Here is a 22,601-nt window from a genome sequence, read left to right as displayed (position 1 = left end):
TTTCCAACTACATGACAGTCAAAGTGAAGCTTACAAATGCAATGCCCAATACCGTAGTTTCTACCTAGAGCTGTTCTTGCCAGAATTCTATATCCATTTAAAAAGATAAAGAAAACTAACATAATTGCTTTTCTGGATAAGATCAAGGTCCAGTGACTGTTGTGTTTGCACTAATTAGCCATTGGGGTGTTTGGAGATACATAAAGTCAGATATAAATGGACTGGTTTTCAGCATAAGAAAGAAGAACCGCTGGTTTCTCTAGTCTTTCATAGTTTATTAAAAAAATATGTTCGGTGCTACTGAGAAGTCATCTTTCTCTACTAAATTAATACATTGGTTTCCCTTTCACCTTTCCTTCATAGAATGAAACATCATTTTAATTTCTCGCTGGTACTATTTTTCAGTTAGAGTGATAGAATCCTACACAATGTTGTAGTTATGACAGCATTACAGGTATTTTATATGGAAACTGGCAAATACTAATAAATGTTGACATGGTTTAAATCATCTATAACATAGAGATAGATAACTTTTTTTTATTGAGCCTGATCTTTCATGAAGTGAATGAGGGAGAAGTAAAATGGATGAGGCTAAACAGTGTTATTTTTGTTTAGAATTTGCACAGCTAGTTAGCCTACAGCGGAATTTATAATTTTGTTTATAATTTATAATTTTGATTGTGCTTCTTTATGTACTGCAGTTTATTGCCGAGAAATATGAGCTCAAAAATATTTCTAATCTTGTTAGTCTAGACATTTTAGGAACCATGATAAATTGTACTAATCAAATGTGGCAGACTGATTCAGTTCTGAAGAAGGTAGTTATAGCACACAAAAATATCTTTGATATTCATGCAGTGTATGCCAGTGTTCATTTTTATGTGTGGCTTAAATAAGAGAAGCATCAATGACATTCTTTTTGACCTCAGAAACAATGCATGAGTTGGATCTTGGAGCTTACAAAGGAATTAAAAAAATGTAGGTAGGTAAGGGAAAGAAGGAGGGAAGGAAGGAAGGAGGGAGGGAGGGAAGGAAGGAAGGAAGGAAGGAAGGAAGGAAGGAAGGAAGGAAGGAAGGAAGGAAGGCCTCTTCAGATAAGAAATCCAAATTAGATCATAGAAAAGAATATTTGAGGCTCAGGTTTGAACTTGGGGTCCTTGGTGCTCTCTGAGCTTGGTTGTTTTCTTGCAGACATTTCATTACCCAACTAGATAACATTATTAGTGCTAGAATGAAGCAGAATTTGCTTTGTGTTTGAACATAGATGGAGCTATATATATCATCACAGCTACATAAATATGCCATCCAAGGTGCATATACTGGTTTCTGTTGACCTGCTTCTGACTTTAATCAAATGGAGTGGAGTTATTGAGTCACCATTTGAAGGTACAACTGATGAAAGACAGGGATGAGACAAAAAGTGCCTGGACTACCATTTGGATAAAGGAAAGAGGCGTTTCAAGCAATAAATGCAGAGAAGCAGCAGCAAAAGACAGCAATTGTCTGCATGGGTTTTCTTGTGCTTCCCTTGCAAGTCTATTGTCTTCAGATGTGATGGAAGATGCCTCTCCAGCATCATGATTGTCTTGAAGGCATTTATAGATGAAGTGCACCAGCTTATTCTTTGCTTTCCATACAAAGAATTGTGGCTGGATCTGGGGATGAAAGTATGTGTGTACCCCATGCTATCGTGGTTCAAATCCTTTTATCTCAACTCATCAGAAACAACTTTTGGCTTGGTTCATAAGCCATATTTCGTCAATCAGGAGCGAGCCTTGCTTGGTAGAGTTAATAGAGGTTGCATCTTTGTTAAGACATACATGGTAGTTTAAAAACCAGAGTGTCTGATCTTCTATCTATCAGATGCAAAGCCACAATAAAAATGTCACCATCAAATAAGCATAGTTCAGTGCAATATATGAAGTCAGTTGTTTTGTCTTCGGCCTTGTCATGCATCTCCTGGAGACTTCATTCTATAGAGATTTTGAATGCTTTTTTGCCAAATATTTAGAAAGGTTTTACCTAGCGGTGCTGGAACATTTGAATGTGGATTTTGCAGAAGTGTCCACAGGACTGACATTTGCAAAGCAGCAAGCATTCCCGAACCTGAGATTTTGATATGTTTTGCTTATTTATCTTTCAGCATTCTTATAAAGGAACGTCTCCTCTTGTTTTATACAAGCTTGATTTTCAGGCTTTCTGCAATCTCTGCTTTCAATCAGAGAGCTTATGCTGAGCAAAAGCAACATTGGTCTGGTTACCCACAGATGAAGTTGGCTACATCTTCATCAAACGTTAATGATTTCCCCAAGCCATAGACATGACGGAGAACCAGGCTTAACCAATGAACCAGACACTCTTTGGAAAGCTACCTCATAAGATGTAGATGAGTTGTTTTGCAAGGTACAAGTGCAGTCTTACAAAATGCTTTGCCTCTTTCTTACAGGTTTAATTGAACCCATTAATGTTCAGTATTATTAATTTAGGAATGTTTACAATTTGCATGCCCTTCAACATTTCATAAAGGAAATACAGTAGGAGCATACCTGCAGCCCCTTTACTGTATGTCTCAGATAGGCCCCTGCTGTAATTTTTGCTGAAAAGCGCTATTCCATCTGTTGTATGTGCTGTTAAATTCACTCAACAATATCTGAACCTGCATTGGTTTCCAAACCCCCCCCCCCCAAAAGAAGATGTTTCTTTAGGTTAAAAATATATACAGGGTGTGGGAAAAACCATATAATTGCTGTATGCTTTATTACCCGCAATTCCAAGTGTGACATATTAGCTCTGTGTTTCATGGCATCTTAAGGTGTAGGTGTTTGCATTATGCCCTGTGCATTGGAGACAAAGAATCTGCCAAAATCTTCACTGGGTTCACATTTTAAAAATACTGTCTAGAAGCTGTTTTGGTGGTGTGTGATACTGAATGGCAGGAATCAATAAACAGACCATAAGAGCTTATTTAATGGTCTTTATTATCTGAAGGGAGTACACCCATGCAGGGACCCAGTGCTACTTAGAGGTGCTCTAATAGGATTTCACCCTGGTACCCCCAGAAGCAACAGAATGGATTCTGTTCCATTTCACATTAGTGAAACCTCACCTCAACAATGATGAGTGGTTAGAATGCAGTATTGCAGGCTAATTCTGCCCACTGCCAGGAGTTCGATCCTGACCGGCTCAAGGTTGACTCAGCCTTCCATCCTTCCGAGGTTGGTAAAATGAGGACCCGGGTTGTTGGAGGCAAAATGCTGACTCTGCAAACAGCTTAGAGAGGGCTCTGAAGCAATAAGTCTTAAGTGCTATCGTTATGGTGATTAAGTGCTTCTAAGTTCATTCATGCAACTTGCTGAGGCAAACCGTAGCTACTTTTTCAAGGCCTACCTATTTCATTGTTTCTATACTGTTTGTCCTTGTTCTTCATCAGCTGTTTTTATTATTCTGGTTTTGTTCAGTTGTTTCTGTTATTAGCTCCTTAAACATTTAGCTAGCAAGATGGAGTTCCCATTACATAAAGCAGCAGTTAATATGGAAGACTGCAACCATGCTTTTGTAATAACTATGATAGCCTCTTTTGTATCCTTGAACCACTGAACTATGCTGCTTGTGTAGTTCTTAATTATACCCAGCTCAATCAGTTCTTTCCTTATTATTCTGCTCTGTCTGAACCATATAATCTGAAATCAGCCCATTCATCTTGAAGTAAATCCGGATAATATTAGGGAAGAAATATGCTTTGAATTACAGTTGCATTTCATTAGATGGCTAGGTATTGTATGATGTTTTGAAGTCTTTTTTTTAAAGCTGAACAAAGTAGCATTTTTGAAGGATGGAAATGCCAGCAAAAGATTTTAAAGGCAGATACTACACGGTTCTTCAAGCCCTTTTTGGGGGGAGGGGGCAGGCGCATGCTTTCAGCTCATGCATCCTGACCTACTTGGCAGTGAGGATTTAATTAAGAGCCATATATTATTGTCAAAGTCATTAAAGCTTTGCCTTGATTAAAAATGGAATTGTTTAATTAAAAAGGAAAGGTTTGGCTAACCTTAGCATTATGTCTGAATAAGATATTTCCTATCAGCTAATTTTTTCCTCTATCTTTTCCATTCAGGCTTGATGATTCGGGAAGCATACATCAATGTGACCAGGCAGCAAGTGGAGGATTTTCATGGACCAGAAGACTACTGGTGCCAATGTGTAGCCTGGAGCCTCTTAGGAACTTCCAAAAGCCGGAAGGCTTCGGTCCGCATTGCCTGTAAGTGGTTTTTGCTCTCCAGAAATGGATGGGCATCATCCTTAATCTTATGCAGCTCATAGCAGCTCAGTGTGAATGTGTGTACATGTGTAGCACTCCTGTGTGTCGAAAGAGTGTGCATCTGTGTCCCTGTGTAGATGAGTATTTAAGGTAAAGGTAAAGGTTCCCCCGCACATGCATGCTAGTCGTTTCCGACTCAAGGGGCCGGTGCTCATCTCCGTTTCAAAGCCGAAGAGCCAGCGCTTGTCCAAGGACGTCTCCATGGTCATGTGGCCAGCATGACTAGACACCAAAGGCTCACGGAACGCAGTTACCTTCCCACCGTAGTGGTCCCTATTTTTCTACTTGCATTTTTACGTGCTTTCGAACTGCTAGGTTAGCAGAAGCTGGGACGAGTAACAGGCGCTCACTCTGCTACGCGGCACTCGGGATTCGACCCGCCAAACTGCCGACCTTCTGATCGATAAGCTCAGCGTCCTAACCCACTGAGCCACCGCATCTGCTAAAGTTTGCATCATAGTGGTAAACCCACTGTTGTGTGTTGGATTTCATAGGATTCCCAAAGGTGCTTCATTTATTTATTTTTTTCATAAGGCAACAGGACTTTCTTGTTTGTTTTTTCCCCCTTGGAAGATGTTTCGCTTCTCATCCAAGAAGCTTCTTCAGTTCTAACTCATTTCTTCAGCTAGAACAGCATATCCATAGTGGATATACTGGGCTTGCACTTTTTAGAGCATTTTCAGGCAAAACTATCTCATAAGAATGTAAGAAAGCTCTTGATGCACCAAGCCAACATCTATCTATAGCATTTGGTTTCACACAGTGGTCAACCAAGTGCCCACTAACCAGAGCCCACACAATCTAAGCTCTTTGAAACTTATCCAAGAGGGCAGAAATGACTCTGTCTTGTTTAATGAATTCCAAAGATTTGTTGCGTGATGTTTTAACTTTCCTGAACCTTTGAAATGTTTCCAAAGTAGATAGAGGAAAATCTACCTTTTTAGCTTATGCCTTAAAGGAGGGATCCCCAACCTGTGGGCTGTGTCCCACTAGTGGACGGTGATGAGGCTGTGGAAACCATCATACCAAACCAGTCTATCTCCCCTCCCATATGCAAAGCTGGAAACATTGGCAAACTCTGCCATAAAGAATTGCCTCCTCCTCCTCCTTCTCCATCATGCTTTATTATTGCTCCATTAGCAATAATTCAGACTATTTCAGACATTTCCGGATATTCATTTACCCTTTACTCATAAGGCTATATAAACCACTTCTATGCCCATTTATTATTTTTGAACAATGCCATTACTTATAATGTAGCCAAATTCTGTGAAAAATGTTTAAAATAAGCTTGGCATTGATGTCTTATAAGAATTAATTGGGATATATATTCTCTATATGTATATTTTGAACTTATTTACCTAATCTATTGATATGAACCTTTCAATGTACGGTAGTTATAATGTGGTGTAAGTTATTTGTTTAACCAGATTAGATATTATTGTAGAGTTAGGATTACAGTTAGGTTTAGGTTATTTTAAGTTACATTAATTAAATACATTTTATACCGCTGCTTAATTTTAGGGTTCATACATTTATTGGTTATATAGATTCTAGAATTATTGCTATTTTACTGTATGTCATAGTACTGCATAGATGTTTGATCCATAGATTTGTTCACTTGTAGTTTCCAGTTTATAGATTATAATCTCCTAGATACTTTAAGGTAAATATAGTTTATTTTATTGACACTAACACTGTATGTACAGAATGAATTCTGTGATTGTTTTATTATTGTTCAATTTACATTTTAGGCAGGTCAAAGACCAAAATAAATAAACTGAACTGCATTTATTAAATGATGGAGTTCACAAATCACTAGCTTTGATCATAGGATGTTGAATAAGATAGTAAGTCATAAAAGAGCCTTGGTGGAGCAGTGGGCTAATGCCTCCTTAAGTAACACCATCTGCCTGCAATTAGTGCAGGTTCGCATCCCACCAGGCTCAAGGTTGACTCAGCCTTCCATCCTTCAGAGGTAGGTAAAATGAGGACCCAGATTGTTGGGGGCAATAAGCTGACTTTGTAATAATGCCGCTTGGGGGGGGGGGGAAAGCCCTAATAAGCAGGCATATACATAGAATGAAGGCTATTGCTAAGCACATTGGTTTGTGCTTAAATTGTAAGCCGCCCTGAGTCTTCGGAGAAGGGTGGGATATAAATGGGATTAAAATAAATTTTAAAAAATAACCCTTGTTTTCCAAATGCAGTATCATGGTTCACCCATTACCCAAAGCCAGAATCAAATTTATGACCTTAGCCCAAAAACGTTTCAGCAATCCCTATAACATATGAAATGTCTATCCATTTGATTGCTCCCTCTTAAATTACTGAAATTAGGACTACCAAATCTGAACCAAAGATGGTAGCAGAGTGTTGGATTTTTTTTTTCTGCCTCTTTGCTGCCACTTAGTGGTCATCTAGATTTCTGCAATCCATTTTAGTAAGGCCCCTAAAATTGCAGCTACTGCCTTTTTAAAAAACAAAATAAAAAAACAAAACAAAACAAAAATAAGATGCTGGAGAACACTGGTGTTTGCTCTGGAACAACTATTTTAGGCAGTGCCTTTTTAATAGCTGAAAAGATATTTTGTATATGTTCATAGAATATACTGTACATAAAAGATCAGGATGTGCTTAATTTGTAATAGGCTGCCTTTCACACATTCCCTTTCCATTTGTATATTCCCGAGTTTTTTTTTTTTTTAAGGATGCCCAATTGATAGCACTATCATAAATTGAGCACTTGGTTAAACTGATATGATGGGACACCAACTTCGTGATTTTTATTAATGGCTGTGATTTTTCATTGGCTGATTTGTTTGGCATGCGTAAATTATTTTCATTTCATTGCATTAACTGCCATTACATTGACGGAGATGATAATTCCTCAGTTTTGCAAGGCTGCAAACGCGTATTATTTATAATTGAATTTTTATTGACTCTTTTTTTTCCTGGACTATGAATTTTCTTGCCGAACATGGAAACATGAAGAGAGCAAGAAATTTATTGAAGCAGGTGGATCGATTAAGCTGTCTTATACCATGAAGCTATTTTGGTGTGACATTTGCTACTTTAATAGCTTCCTGTCCTTTTGCCTAACAAAGTTTCTGCTGCAGTAAATGTTATTATTTTAATAGCAATAATACTAATAGGCTGTTAAGGAGTACTTAGTTGGGTTTTGTAGAATAACAGAAGAAATAATTCAAGGTATTTCCATTTTTAATAAAATAGCCATTCTTTTTACATTCTCAAGGTTGCTTGAAGGTTATAGTGTCTTTTCTATTCATGCAGGCATTAGTTTACGTTATATGCTTCCATTTATCTGTTTATCCACCTATCCTAAAACAACAACAACAATGGTTTGGTTTGTACTTGCAAATCACAATAGCTGAATTTGAATATCACTCTGGGCCAAACATGCCACATTCTGGCTTCATGAAATACATGAACTCAGTTACCATGCATGCTAGATAGCTCCATGAGACTAGCCAGTCTTTCCATGCTATCTTGAAGATTTATTATTATTATTATTATTATTATTATTATTATTATTATTATTATTATTATTATTATTATTATTCACACAGTCAGCCAGATGTTCAGACTGGATTTGGCATTTTTGTCTACCTATCGAGTCCTTACCAAAGACCTGGGATAGATTATTATTATTATTACTATTATTATTACTATTATTATTATTATTATTATTATTATTATTATTATTATCATCATCATCATCATCATCATCATCATCATCATCATCATTAACTTCTAGATGATTTCATCTGAGCCAAAGTCAATTTTAGTCTTCTTCAGAGGTCAAAGGTCTGTGTGAGAACAACAGATGACTCTGAGGTGGATTCTTGAAGTCAAATCTATAATTTGTCTAATTTTTATACTACTGATTTTGGAGTATACTGTTGCATCCTTTTTCTAGACTCTCCTTTGATCTTATATTCTTGGCATCATTTATACTCCTTGTTGACTCCTTTACAACAGAGGTCCCCAACCTTTTGGGCACCAGGGACCGGTTCCATGGAGAGAGGTTTTTCTGCGGACCTGAGGGGGTGTGTGGTTTTGTATGCTGCCTACATCTTGTGTGTGGGGCTTTGCTTTGTGTGTACGGACTGTTTGCTGACATGCCGTGGCCCATTACTGGTCCACAGACCAGGGTTTGGGGACCCCTGCTTTACAACATCCATTAGATCTTGGATCTAGGAAGCCCTTTAGTCAATCCAAACAGATTTAGCACTGGACAAAAATGACACTTGTAAATGCAAGCTGGTTGCTTGTGGAGATGTTCTCAGTGTTGTGAGTAGGTGTCCATTAGTGAAGTATTAATACCACTTTACAATGCCTTGGTAAGGCCACACTTGGAATACTCCATCCAGTTTTGGTCACCACGATGTAAAAAAAGATGTTGAGACTCTAGAAAGGGTACAGAGAAGGGCAACAAAGATGATTGGGGGACTGGAGGCTAAAACATATAAGGAATGGTTGCTGGAATTGGGTATGTCTAGTTTAACAAAGAGAAGGGTGAGGGGTGACATGATAGCAGTGTTCCAATATCTCAGGGGTTGCCACAAGGAAGAGGAAATCAAGCTATTCTCCAAAGCACCTGAAGGCAGGACAAGAAGCAACAGATGGACACTATCTAAAGAGAGAAGCAACCTAGAACTAAAGAGAAATTTCCTGGCAGTGAGAATAATTAACCAGTGGAACAACCTACCTCCAGAAGCTGTGAATGCTCCAACACTGGAAGTTTTTAAGAAGAGACTGGACAGCCATTTGTCTGAAATGGTATAGGGTTTCCTGCCTGAGCAGGGGGTTGGACTAGATGACCTCCCAGGTCCCTTCCAATTGTACTATTATTATTGCAAGTTGTTTGCTCAGTATGATTCATTGTTGAAGGCATCAGTAAAATGATTCTGGTCACCATTATGCCTTGTACTAACTTCCTGTTCTAATTAAACATTTCTGAAAATGACTTTTCTTTTAACGTCCTCAATTTTCATCCTTCTTTGGAAGGCAGATCTCTTCTCCTTTACCATATGCAGCAAGAAGAGCGCACAGCTCATTCTTATTTGCTGTCTGGGAATTTGGGGGAGCCGTAGTCTCAAAACATCTGGAAGAAATCAGGGTGGAGAGGCAATTTTGATATGTGTACTGCCAATGTGCATATTTTATTATTTATTTATTGGATGTTCCTGTAATTGAAAAAAAAATGTGATTAATTTTTTTCTCAAAAATTATCTGCCAAACACAGCTCGGCTTTTCATTTAAAGAAAAAATCAGGGAGTGTGTAAGGCAAGCAGATGTGAGTGAGTGGGAGGATAAAGAAAGTAGCAGCTCTTTGAAAAGCATCGGAATGCAGTAGGGAAATATTTTCTGACAGCTTCAGCCTTTCTGAAGGGGGAGAAGGACTTAAACCAGTTTGCAGACTTGAAAGATATGCAGCCCAATCCTAAATCTGATTATTCCTCATTAGCTTTCCTTCAGTCCATTAGGACTAACTTCTTGGTTGTTGAACTTTTTGTTATATACTTAGCAGTAAATAAATACCTATTTCCTTACTCAACCCCACTGACCATAATGGCGCTTCCTTTCATGTCAAGCAGCAGATCTATGCTTATTGATCAATTCTGACATTCAAAGCCTTCAATCAATGTCTTATTTGAGTCAGATTCCTATTAGTTTTGAATCATTTAACCTTTTCATTATAGTATAATCCTTGAGGCAACATTCTGTCCAAGCTGGTTCCCTATTTCCCAGCTTGCTATTTCACCAATATATTTTGGGTTAAGATGTTGAGGTTCTACCTTAACTAAAGGCACAAGGCTTGCAAAATAAATAAGTAGAGTAGTTTAAAGAATTAATAAGTTGCAAAGGCCAAGAGGAAGAGGCAAGCATCTAGCGCCCAAAGTGCATTTTCAAAAAGCAATGGGACTTTCTTTGTTTTTCCTCGAAGATGTTTCGCTTCTCATCTAAGAAGCTTCTTCAGTTCTGCTTTGGATCGATGTGGATACAGGGATCTATGTGGATCCCTGTGTCCATTATTGGAAGAATCATGAACAGATTTTTATATTTATCTTTTTTTTTTAATTGGCAGCTGATTTTATTCTTCTCGTGTCAATCCTTTTTATTAGTTTATCATATAAAATACAAAAATACAAAAGCAAATAATAGGAAAAATAGGGGAGGGAAAAGGGAAGAGAAAAGTCTAGAGAAGAAGGGAAAAAAGAAAGAAAAGACACTGACTTCCAACTTCCTTTGGTGCAGTAGAATAAGAAGTAACATCGAACCTCAACTTTTTACTTTTACATAGTAGTAGAAATTAGCCACTTCTATAAGAACAAGGTCTGTCTAATCAGTAAAACCCAAAATCAAAGTTGTGATGGCTTCGTGCCTAAATCCAACTAACATTTGCACTTCCTGCAAGGGATGGTTCACCTTATTTGGAGTGATTAACCCTTGCACATTCTTCTTTACAGATTTACGCAAAAACTTTGAACAAGACCCCCAGGGCAAGGAAGTGCCAATTGAAGGAATGATTGTGCTTCATTGTCGGCCACCAGAGGGCGTTCCGGCAGCAGAGGTGAGAAAGGAGTCTCCTGGCACTTCACACAAAGTCTGTTTGCTCTGTCCTTTCACACACTTTTGTTTCATGAGGCTCAGTGACAGTACAGAATTAAGACAGGACAGAATATTGGTTTGTCTTGCAAATATCCTATGGTTTGTGTTTCCCATAATTGTTTGCAACAATTTAAAAACAAAGCACCATATATATATATATAAAGGTTCCTCCGCACATGCGTGCTAGTCGTTTCCGACTCTAGGGGCCGGTGCTCATCCCCGTTTCAAAGCCGAAGAGCCAGCGCTTGTCCGAGGACGTCTCCGTGGTCATGTGGCCGGCATGACTAGACGCCAAAGGCGCACAGAATGCTGTTACCTTCCCACCGTAGTGGTCCCTATTTTTCTACTTGCATTTTTACGTGCTTTCGAACTGCTAGGTTGGCAGAAGCTGGGATGAGTAACAGGCGCTCACTCTGCTATGCAGCACTCGGGATTCGACCCACCAAACTGCCGACCTTCTGATCGACAAGCTCAGCGTCCATACATATATATACATATAGACAATCACCTTTCTGAGATGGTGTAGGTTTTCCTGCATAAGTGGGGGGATGGACTAGAAGACCTCTAAGGCCCCTTCCAGCTCTATTCTATTCTTATTTCTGGCATTAATTTGCCAGAAAGCACTGGAAAGGAGCTGAGGTTTTATCACTGAAGATATATTGATAACTGTACAATTAGTGATAGTGGCAAATATTACAAGAAAGCAAGATATCCATATAATTCATAAATAAATTAAGAACACTGAACCATATGGTTTCTCGGATTCTTTGATGATGTTTCTTGTAGTCTATTCAATTTACACTTTAAATAACTGATTTGAAGGTAGATGGCTAGAATGTGCTGGAACATGTTCCAATTAATCAGGTCTATGTGTTATTTCAGCTCCATTTCAGTCAGGAGTTTGGCTGGTTTGGGGACCTTTCAAAATAGCCTTTGATTATACCGTCTCCTTTTCAAATGGCCTTTGATTACATTATATCCTTTTAGAGAAATTGTCTTAGTTGGATGTTCAGAGGTGGGCAGGAAAACTGCCTCTTTATACATTACTCACATTTCTGAATGTGATTGTAGGGACTGGAAGATAATTTTGTTTGCTTTGCATTTTGAAAATAATTTACCAGGAGCATGGTTTGCATTTTGATAAGAACCTGAATCAATAGGAAAACCAGAATGCAATTATCCATTGGTGCTCATGCATATTAGACTATTAGTAATGCAGCCCAGTAATGAAAATGTATCAGAAAGGTTAAGTATATACAAAGAATTATGGACAAAGTCAATTTCTAGCTGAGGAGAAAATGTTATCCTTGCTTCCTTGTTTCATAATCCTAACTGAAGGGGCTATGACTTTAGCAGTTGTTACAATGCTGCTACAGCTCCATTAAAAGGTGTTGCAAAGAACATGGCATCATCCCATTTACCATTTGCCCCTCTTTGATCTCTCCTGATTACCAATGGTCTTGTTCCCAAGTAATGCTAATCCATGGTTTTCACAAGCTTGGATTGCTGAAACATTAACTTCCTACATGAGAAGGAAGTGGTGACACAGCAGTTAGAATGCAGTATTGCAGGCAAAATCTGTCCACAGTCTGGAGTTCAATCATGACAGAGCTCACGTTTGACTCAGCTTTCCATCCTTTCAAAGTTGGTAAAAAGAAGACCTAGATTATGCCCCCAACAGTAAACCACCTAAAGCAGGGGTCTTGAAACTTGGCCCTTTTATGACTTATGGACTTCAATTCCCAGAATTCCTCAGCCAGGGGCGTACACATGCATGCAGAGCTTCATTTGTATGAGCAACATGTGTGTGCATTCACTGCTCACACAAGTGGGGCTGCAAGCACTGGCACCCACTTCTCACACGAGTCGGGCTGTGACTACCGGCCCTGCCACCCTCACGAGTGAGGTTGCAAGCTCCTACACCCGATTGTGAATAGGCTACATCCCGGTAATGAGCTGCAGCTCACAGGTTGGGGACCACCCCTGCTGTTAAGCACTATGGAGTGTTATATACAGTGGTGGGATTCAAATATGTGAACAACCAGTTCTCTGTGTGGATGCCGCTTCCGGAAGTCCATTCTGGGTCTGGGCAACAAAAAATTAGCTACCAGTTCTGCCGAAGTGGTGAGAACTGGCTGAATCCCACCACTGGGTATATACATTTAAGTGTGATTGCTACTGCTATGTTGCTAAGCCACAATTTATTGTTTATTAATCACTAACTGCAATGGCTAGGCTAGGCACGACCCAAATGAGCCATGTTATGTTTTCTGACATGTTCCTTTTCAGCAGGGGATGCGTGAAGCTCTTCTGTGTATGAAACAGAGGCAATACTGTGGAGCTATCCTTTTTCCTCTCTCAGGGTGCTGCTTGTTACAAGGGTCTACTGAGGTTGGGGGGCGGGGGGTAATCTGTTCAAGCCAGGAATTATTGTTGCCTCCTCCATTGTGGTAGCCCAGCTTTCTTTCTCCATACAAGAGCACAGCTGGAGAAGCAGCATTGCTTGCTTTAATGGCAAGTTTTAGGTGGATGCTCAGAGTGAAAGTTCCAGGCCAGCAGCTCCATCTGTGCTGTGATATATTTATTCTCCAAAAGTCTAGAGGTGCATCTGTGCTGCTGCGATTTCTGTTTAGTTGCACTGACAAAAAAAAATAAAAAATAAACAAAAATTAAGAGAGAGAGAGAGAGAGAGAAGCTGCTAGAAACAAAAGACCACTTGCTTCTTATCTCAGTTGAAATCACTGTGGATCTATTAATTGGATGGACAGAAGATGCTAGAGGGATAAAAAAAAATGGGGGGAAAAAATCACCACAAGCTGCACATTTTGTTCATTAGTCAGAAAGCCTGCTGAGCACATGCTACTGGAAACTAGTTTACAGGATGAGTAATGAAGCAGAAGGGGTTTGGGAAGGGCAGGAGGAGATGGGCACAAACCCTGCAGAATAGCTTGCCAGTTAACTAGAATATGAAAAATAGCTGATTAAAAAGGAGCAAAAGGCGCACGTATGCACCCAAAAAGAAAGATAAAAGCATGATCCATGTCTGCTAATGGACGTTGTAGTGATGATGGTGATGGTACTGGCTGTGACATTTGCCCAGTTGTGTGTGTGTGTGTGTGTGTGTGTGTGTGTGTTTGTGTGTAAGGAGGAGAGGCAAGTTGTTCTCATGTTCCCAGTGAATAATACAGAACAGAAGCAGCTGAATTGCTGTTTTCTTCTTGGCTTTTCATCAAAAATGGAAAAAAAAAACAACGAAAACCTCTGGAGTGCCTGGTTCAGATATCACTGTAAGCCCTTCAATTGGACCAACACATAGTGCTAAGTCTAAAACAGGGGTGTCAAACTGCTGGCCCGTGGGCCGGATGCGTCATGGTGAAGCCGCGCCCACCCCATTGCTGGCAATGGAAAAAAAAAAGTCACGATACATTGTGACATGTCATCTGATGTTGCAAGTTTGACACCCCTGGTCTAAAATATCCACCCTGTTGTCACATTACATGCTAAGCTGTAGGAAAACCAATTATATTGTCATTTAATGGCATGTGAGAAGCTTCTTGGATGAGAAGCAAAATATCTTCTGTCTGAAGATGGTTTCTATCCATGCATCAAGTTGCATCACAGAAGATTTATTCAAGCCCATGCACAAGATTAGCAGTCAGCACTCAATTGGCACTAGATAAGAGTCAAAAGAATGCAAGTGGGGTAGGATTTGGATTGTTTGTGGCAATGTAAGGATTCTACATTGATAACACGTTTAACTCCAACCCTAGCTTTTCCTGCTTTTCTCCTACAATTTCTGAGCCATCAATTACCAAAATACTTGGGTGGTATACAGAAACCAAATATTAAAACCACAACTCCTACTATAAATGTGGGTTTAATTCAAAAACCTAATCTGAAAAGATGTGTTTTTAAAGATTTTACATCATGTTTTACAAACATGAAAAAAAGACTTTGAATGTATGCTCTGAAATAAATTGAACCTGGCCAGTGGTATTAATCTAGGAAACTTGAAAGAGGAAATGATTCACACTTCCTATGATTAGCCCAGTCAATTTGACAAAAGTTTGAAATGGGGTGGAGCAAAGAGGGGATGGGACGGCACTATTTCAAAAGTACCCCATATCTGATGGCAGGCAATTATAGGAAGCCACAGACAGGACATCCAATCATAATTTTTGAGCTTAGTTCAATCTATGACTGAATAGTTGTGGCCATGTTCCCTCTGGTTTTCTGGTCCTCTTTTTTTCTGGAGAGTGGAGAAAAAAGAGATGACTGCAAATGTTAATTGCCTCTCATTCAGATAACTCTTGCATTGTCCTTTTGCGACGCTGGGTTTGAAAAAGATCTAAAAATGACAGCCAGTACAAAAATGCATTGACTGATGTCACAATCTTCTTTTAATGGCTTTTGAGTACTTCCTGGGCCCAACTGATGGCATAGTTTCAATCTGCAAAAAACAATGCTAGAAGTGCCTGCATATTCTAATGAACATGGTTCTCAGCAGTTTTTTGCATGATGGTCAATATTAAGAGTTGCAAGAGTTGTCATCTGACCACATTGCCCTCCTCTACCATTATATGTTTGGGAGCAATTTCTTCTTCTTCTTCTTCTTCTTCTTCTTCTTCTTCTTCTTCTTCTTCTTCTTCTTCTTCTTCTTCTTCTTCTTCTTCTTCTTCTTCTTCTTCTTCTTCTTCTTCTTTTTAAAAAAAGTTGGATGCTTTTTATCAAATTCCCCCACTCCCCCCCAAAAAAAAAAACCTCTTGCAAAGTCAATTGGGCTGAAAGATAGTGACAGGTCTAAAGCCGTGACCTTTTATAGCTCAAAGGGGTTTTGAACCTTGATATCCCTAATTACTAGTTAGATTGCTACCCTCTCCAAGAATTCTTTCAGGAGATAAAATCACCTTTTTGATATCCTTCTGTACAAGAGGTGTAAATAACGTTCTTATCCGTTCAGTCTTTAATGCTGTATAATACTGCACTTTATTGCTATTTAGTGTTTATATTGATTTCATTTTGTATTCTCTCTCTCTCTCTCTCTCTCTCACACACACACACACACATACAAACACACACACACACACAGCACACACACACACACACACACACAGACAGACAGACAGAGAGAGAGAGAGAGAGAGAGAGAGAGAGAGAGAGAACTACACAAACTGCTCCTTGCCATGGATATTTGGTGCCAGAACGGCACAGTTTATAAATTCAGTGAATAAAATGCTAACCACATTTTCAATACTTGAAAAGCTTTCCATTTCTCTGTCTCCAGCAGTGAGCAGACTTTGTTTCTTCCCTACATAATAGGCAGAATGTCTCTTCAAAAGTACATAAAATTATAACTCACTCAAATAAAAAGGAACAATAAAATCATAGGACTATATAGAAAGTAACATCCACATAATGTTAAGTAGATATTAAGACATCAAAGTGCATCAGATCATTTTCCTCAATTTGCTTTTATATCAACACTTAGAATGTATATCAATACATTATATTGTATTTCAGTTGTGGGATTTGTGTGTATCTGTGTATTCTAACTAGTCTCACTAGACTGATTTAGAATCTATGCAGATATTTACCTACACAGAAAATATGTGTGTGCATTTTTATATGAGTAAATTTGTGTTCGTATAAAGAAGCATGAGAAAGAAATGACATGTGTTGTTTAATGAATTAACTAAATTAATAAAATCTCAAACCAAGCATATGAACTATTATCTGTCCTGGGTTTTGGCTGGGGAAGGATATTAAAAGAAAACTCAAAAAAAAAAAAAACAATGCAATGGCTGCTGTTTTCATTCAAGTTTTCCCCCCTTTGCTCAACCATCTCTGAGCAAAAAGTTATTTCCCCATCTGAAAAAAACATCCTTAGACTCATAGACTACTTTTAATGCAACCAAGTGTGTCTGTTTAGTTCAGGATATGACAAATCTCCAAGAAATTAGTCTGCGTTAGTCATGGAAAAAGAAACAAATCTGTGGCAAGTTCCATACATCACACTGAGTCATGCTAATTTGTTTTGGGCTTTAATTTGTGATATATACTTTAGCTTTCTGATTTGTCACCCACGATCTGTTGGTTGGCATATTTAATAAAGCATGACAAAGCAAACATTAGTGGAATATGTGAATCTCACTACATGGTCAATATCCTATGAATGCTTTAGATAAAGACCTTGAATGTTTCAGCATGGGCCTAGGATGTGATCCAATTGTGGAACTGTTTTATGGTAAAGGATTAAAATTTCTAAAGGAAACAGTCTTTCTTTACAATCTATTATATGCAATCTATCAAGTCTGTGATGCTGAAACCAGCCCAAGTAAACAGCAGAGCCTCTCCAGAGGTTAACTCTCCTGGCCATGGACATAAAGAACTCTTGATGACTTTTTCTGATCCATCCATTCAGTACTTTGAACGATGATTTATCAGATAAATGGAAAAATCTATTTTTTTTCATAAAAGTTAGAAATGATGTCTGATTAAAAAAAATGACATTTTAATGGATTTCCACAGATTAAAATGGCAAAGGTCTCAATAAACCTTGATTTACTGGTGCTGGTTGTAAAATGGTTATTGTTGCTAATAAAGTCTGTAAATTGTAACAGGTATAATTTGCTTTGGGCAATAAAACCTACCATAAATGTTCCGTGTGTAAGGCCAATTTTCTCCTTGTATCAAGGTAGACAGTCTACTCGGAGCAATAACTTACAGCTTTTACAGACTTGATCTACTTTTATATAAATGGGTGCACTTTCTATTCTTCTATAGGAGGACGTATGGATTTCAAAACAAAGAATCAGCCTTCGAAACAAGGGAACAGTTCAAGTTGTTTGGGAAAGCTAACCATGATGCTTCTGTGATAAAATGCAAATGGTTTTGTAAGAATCTATTAAGCAGCAAATGGTTTTGTAGCAAACTATTAAGCTGGTTCAAATGGATGAATAGTCTTACAGTTTGATACATCCCCTGAATTACTATGTGCTATTAGTAATCAGTAGTTATTTTATTATAATATATTACTAGTAAAAGGAAAAACCATTAATTTAATGCACTTTGAAAATGGTTCGTTGCCTGGAATACAGATAGACCTGTGAGAAAGGTCTACCCTTAGAATATGCAATTGGTAAGCCATTTTTGAAATTAATGGTAGGTGTCCCCCCCAAAAAAAACAACATTAACTTAAACATTAACATTAAAGTTTAATTTCCTGTCATTCAGATCTGAGAAAATGGCAAGCAGCCCATGAGGGTGAGAGTAGAAGCAGAATGATCTTAGGATCCAATCTGAGTCAATCACCAGGATGAAAGATTTATTCTTCCAAGCTTTTGAGCTTGTGCTGGAGACCATCATCTTTTCTCTCTTTCCAGAATATGTGCAATGGGCTGTTCTACACATTGTATTTATACGGCTCTTGGTTGTTTGTAGCTTTGGGTTGTTAATTAGGGTGCTGAACTTATTTATTTCACTGTTGGGACAGATAAGTAAAAAGAACGATGATTTGACAGAGATCCAGGGGAGACGTTCTTCTTCAGGACCTCCTCCAACTCAGTGGCACGTTCACTTGCAGGTCTTGGAGTACCTAATTTGTTATGCATAATAAAAGGAGCCATGGTGAAACTGGTGAACACTAACAGTTCAAAGTTCCAAGATGCTTCAGGCTTCAGTTTTCATCTATCCCAACTGGAACAGCCAGTGCTCAGGGCTTATGAAATTTTGGTCCTAAACTTCTGAAGGTTACCAACATCCGCATCACTCTCTGTGCTGTAAATAGAATGTGATGTGCAGTGTAATTACTTTAATTTTAATTTACTGTAACTTCTTTCACTTGCTTATGTTTTGGTGGATAGAGCTGATTTACTTTAGCTGTTGGATGGGAATCCTATGTTGAAAATGACAGGCTTCTATTTAGAAGGCACAGCCAAAGCTAAAGAACAGACTGTGTAAAGGAATTGAGGTTTCTTGCTAAGCATGATAAGTTGCACATGCAGTGCATATAGTTTAGGTTTATAGCAGAATGACAGTTAAGAGTGTGATTAGTTTGAGAAATTGAACTTTGTGTATCCCAATATTGGAAATGTAGTACCCCCTATCTATTACTCTAGGCAGATAAGATAAGATAAGATAAGATAAGATAAGATAAGATAAGATAAGATAAGATAAGATAAGATAAGATAAGATAAGATAAGATAAGATATGATAAGATATGATAAGATATGATAAGATAAGATAATCTTTATTATCATTTTTTTTACTATGAGCACATTGGCCCACATTAAAAATGAAATTCTGTTGCCTGCTTTCAAAAGGAAGTATATATTTACCCAAACACATATATAACACACATATACAGATGGCACACACACACACACACACACACACACCCCTAATATTAATCACTGTCCATTTTGAATATATAGCAGAAAGAGGAAACTTGAGAATTCACAAGGTTGATGCTATATGGAATAAAACTGACTGAATCTGAATGTTCTGTTTTGGATACCACAGAGCCTCCTCCCAGAAGGTAACAAAAAAAAAAAACACAGGTCATGAAGAAGATGTGTAGCATCCCAGACAATCCTGTGGATCCTGCTTAAGCATCGCTTATGTGCCCTGTCCTGGATAGAAGGAAGTGAACTACTAAGGCCTAGACCGGGGTGGGGAACCTTGGCTCTTTTATGACTTGTGGACTTCTGCCTCCTTCCTCCCTTGGTGCTGCTAGCAAACAGTATACTAACAGTATACTAACATGCTACTTTGTACAGGAAATGGAAGTTCAGTGAACCCAACTAAATGTTTAGCTCTGTGTTTGCTTTTGTCAAATTAATGTACACATAAGAGGCCACCGTAACAGTCTCAATGCGTTGTGGACTGACATAGTGTCATTTTCATAAATTGTCTTTCAGCTGAAGTGCAGATCAATAAAAGCAAACAGTTAGAGAGACCCACAAAATAAGGAGATGAAGTGCTATAATTTTGCCCAAATATCACCCTAGCAGGAACCAAATGGCTTACATTCTGTTGAAACCAACCGTATACTTGCCAAAAATACACAATCTTTTCTTGGTTAGTTAGCAGCACCTGAGAACACACTCCCATCATTATTGGGATCAATTGGAAATAATAAATCCACCTTTTGAAATCTACCACATCCTCTTTTTTTAAATAATAATAATGATGGAAACTATCACCCTTGCCATCACTTCTTCCTCCTCTTCTTCCATAATAAAAATGGAGAAAAAGAAGAAAAAGAAGACCCTTTTCCAGAGAGCTAGGTCTTCATATAATGTTTCTGAAGTATGATCATTTGTACCTTGCCATTTTCACCTTGAGTAAGAATTTGGGTTGATTTGATTGATAGTGCATTTATTCATTTTCCTGGCTACCCATAACATTCTAATGAGTCTTCTCCAACTCTAAAGTTCAGGATCTTTTCATCCTGATTCTACAAAGTCCTACTTTTCATCCTATAGAATGTCACAGGGATACCCATCATCTGCCTAATTCCAGTCTTTATAGAGTATCAACCCATCCTGCTGTCTGAATATCGTTTCCAAGGGTTTCAGGCTACTTTACAAAGTTCTAATTTACTCGATATTTCCTGAATTTATTGTGGATTTCTTTACTGAAGTACACCATTTCTGTTGGTGCTTTCAAGTGAAAGATGTCTTGTCCTTTCTCTTTATTATAGTCCCTTGCTTTGTTCCCCCCCTTGTATTGTTCTGATGTTCCTCAAAGCGCTGCACCATTTATCCCTCAATCATGTCATATCCTCCGTGGCCCTACAGACAAGTTAAATCATGTGTTTTTTTTCTTCTCCATTGTCTGCTGAAAGAAACATTGCCCCCTCCCCAAACTTTACAATCTCTTTTGTTTAATGTGTGCTTTCTTAGTCTGGGATTTAGTCTACAAAGTTTCCATGACAATCCTTGAACATAACATTTCACAAGAGTTTGATCCTAAATAATTGCTTTAAAATGTTTTCTGAATAAGCATCTTTCATAACTCTATATGGAGAAGTAGAATTAAATACTTCAACTGACTGGAGGGAGAAGAGTTAAGCAAGTAGTTAACCTATTTAAAACAGAAAGGGAAATCACATGAAACTATAGTTTAATGTGTCCTCAAATCACAGTTTGGAGAGTCACAGAAGCATCTCTCACAACTATTACCAAAAACTAGGTTACAGAGTTTTCCACCATTTTAGGCACAACAACCTTTTTTTAACTTAAAAGATCATCACACACACACAAAAGCCTTAAACTTTGTTCTCAAAAGTAAGGAAAAATTAAAATCCCATCCTATGTACTAAGGTTCGCTGCTTTCAGTATTATCTATTTATTAATGAATTTTAAAAGGCTGCTGAAGTCCACAAAGACTCTGGGCAGAGTACAACATCTTGAATTTAAATAACGATTGAAATTATTCTAACTAAAAGACCCATGTAACAGTTCAGTGCCTACAGACAAGAAATGGAAAAATCAACATTTTCTGCTCTTATCGAGTCTAGAGAGAGAGAAGTGCTGAAAATAACTCAGGCCAAAATGGTTGTACAGATGTCTTCCCCCCCCCCCCGCTATTCCTTCTCATAGCTTTACTCACATGGTAAGGAGAAGTCGGCGAAATAAGCACAGACAGATAAGAGGCGATAGCTCTGTAAAAGCAAAGCTCCTTCAAATTCACATCTGATTCTCCTGCCCACCCCATTCCCCTCGTTTGATAGTCAAGGATTATCCACAAGTGCTCCAAACGTCTGTTCTCAAATGATAGCTTTCAGTGGTCAGGAAAAACAACAACAACAAATCTGTAGGATCTCTGTGAAATAGGTAAGACACCCCCCCATAATGCATATCAAATGATCCTTGCATGATACAAGCTGCACTTCTCAGCACTCAGATCAACTGGTGAATCTACCTACCCTTTTCAGCACATAAAACAATTTAGTTACACTCCACATCTATAATCCCGACACCTAACCCCTATAATCAAAGAGTATGTACCGTTGCATTGCTAGAGAAGCCTTATCTGTTCTGCTTTCTAGGCTATACTAAACACGAGAACCTGACGTGACACAGTCATTTACTTCAACATAAAACAAAGGTGAATGGAAATAACTTGATTCTATCATTGTGTGCAGCTCGGTCTCATCAAAGATGGTGTATCTAAAATCAGTATAACTAATAGATTCTGGATTTCTATGATAGAGTCGGCAAAGTATATCCTTATCCTTCTTGAGGTCACTCACTATGATTCCTTTTCCTTTTTGATTTTTGAAGAAACCCAGGATGTTTCATTTTTGAGGACTCTATATAGTTAGCTTTCAGCCATGAAAAAGGTAACCACTTGGAGGAAATAGGACCAGTTTTGAGTAATTACTCTTGTTTTTTGTTCCAAACTGATTGACTCAGTCTTCCATCCTTCCAAGGTCAATAAAATGAGGGCCCAGATTGTTGGCGACAATATGCTGGCTGAAGAAATTTGGGAGTTGAAGTCCACAAGTCATGAAAGGGCTAAGTTTGAAGACCCTTGCAATAGATGAAAGGATAGATATTATATAAACAGGGTTCTGATCATGGTGATAGATTGATCTAACAAACCATTCCTTTCATTACATTTTGTTTTGCTTTGTTTTTAT

The 22,601-nt window shown here is 38.3% G+C and overlaps 1 protein-coding gene across 1 annotated transcript in view; it reads left to right on the top strand.

Annotated features, from left to right (window-relative positions):
- UNC5D (unc-5 netrin receptor D) overlaps window positions 1–22,601 on the top strand; it is a gene marked incomplete at both ends in the record, with an annotated part of 191,583 nt that overhangs the window by 56,264 nt on the left and 112,718 nt on the right. Inside the window, 2 exons of the mRNA XM_083368889.1 lie at window positions 4,115–4,258; window positions 10,813–10,916. Of these exons, the coding sequence (XP_083225015.1) occupies window positions 4,115–4,258; window positions 10,813–10,916 (248 nt within the window). The remainder of the gene's footprint in view (window positions 1–4,114; window positions 4,259–10,812; window positions 10,917–22,601) is intronic.

Source organism: Vipera ursinii, assembly GCF_947247035.1.
Source record: "Vipera ursinii genome assembly, chromosome: 8".
Lineage (NCBI taxonomy): Eukaryota > Metazoa > Chordata > Lepidosauria > Squamata > Viperidae > Vipera > Vipera ursinii.
This window is presented reverse-complemented; position numbering and strand designations above follow the sequence as displayed.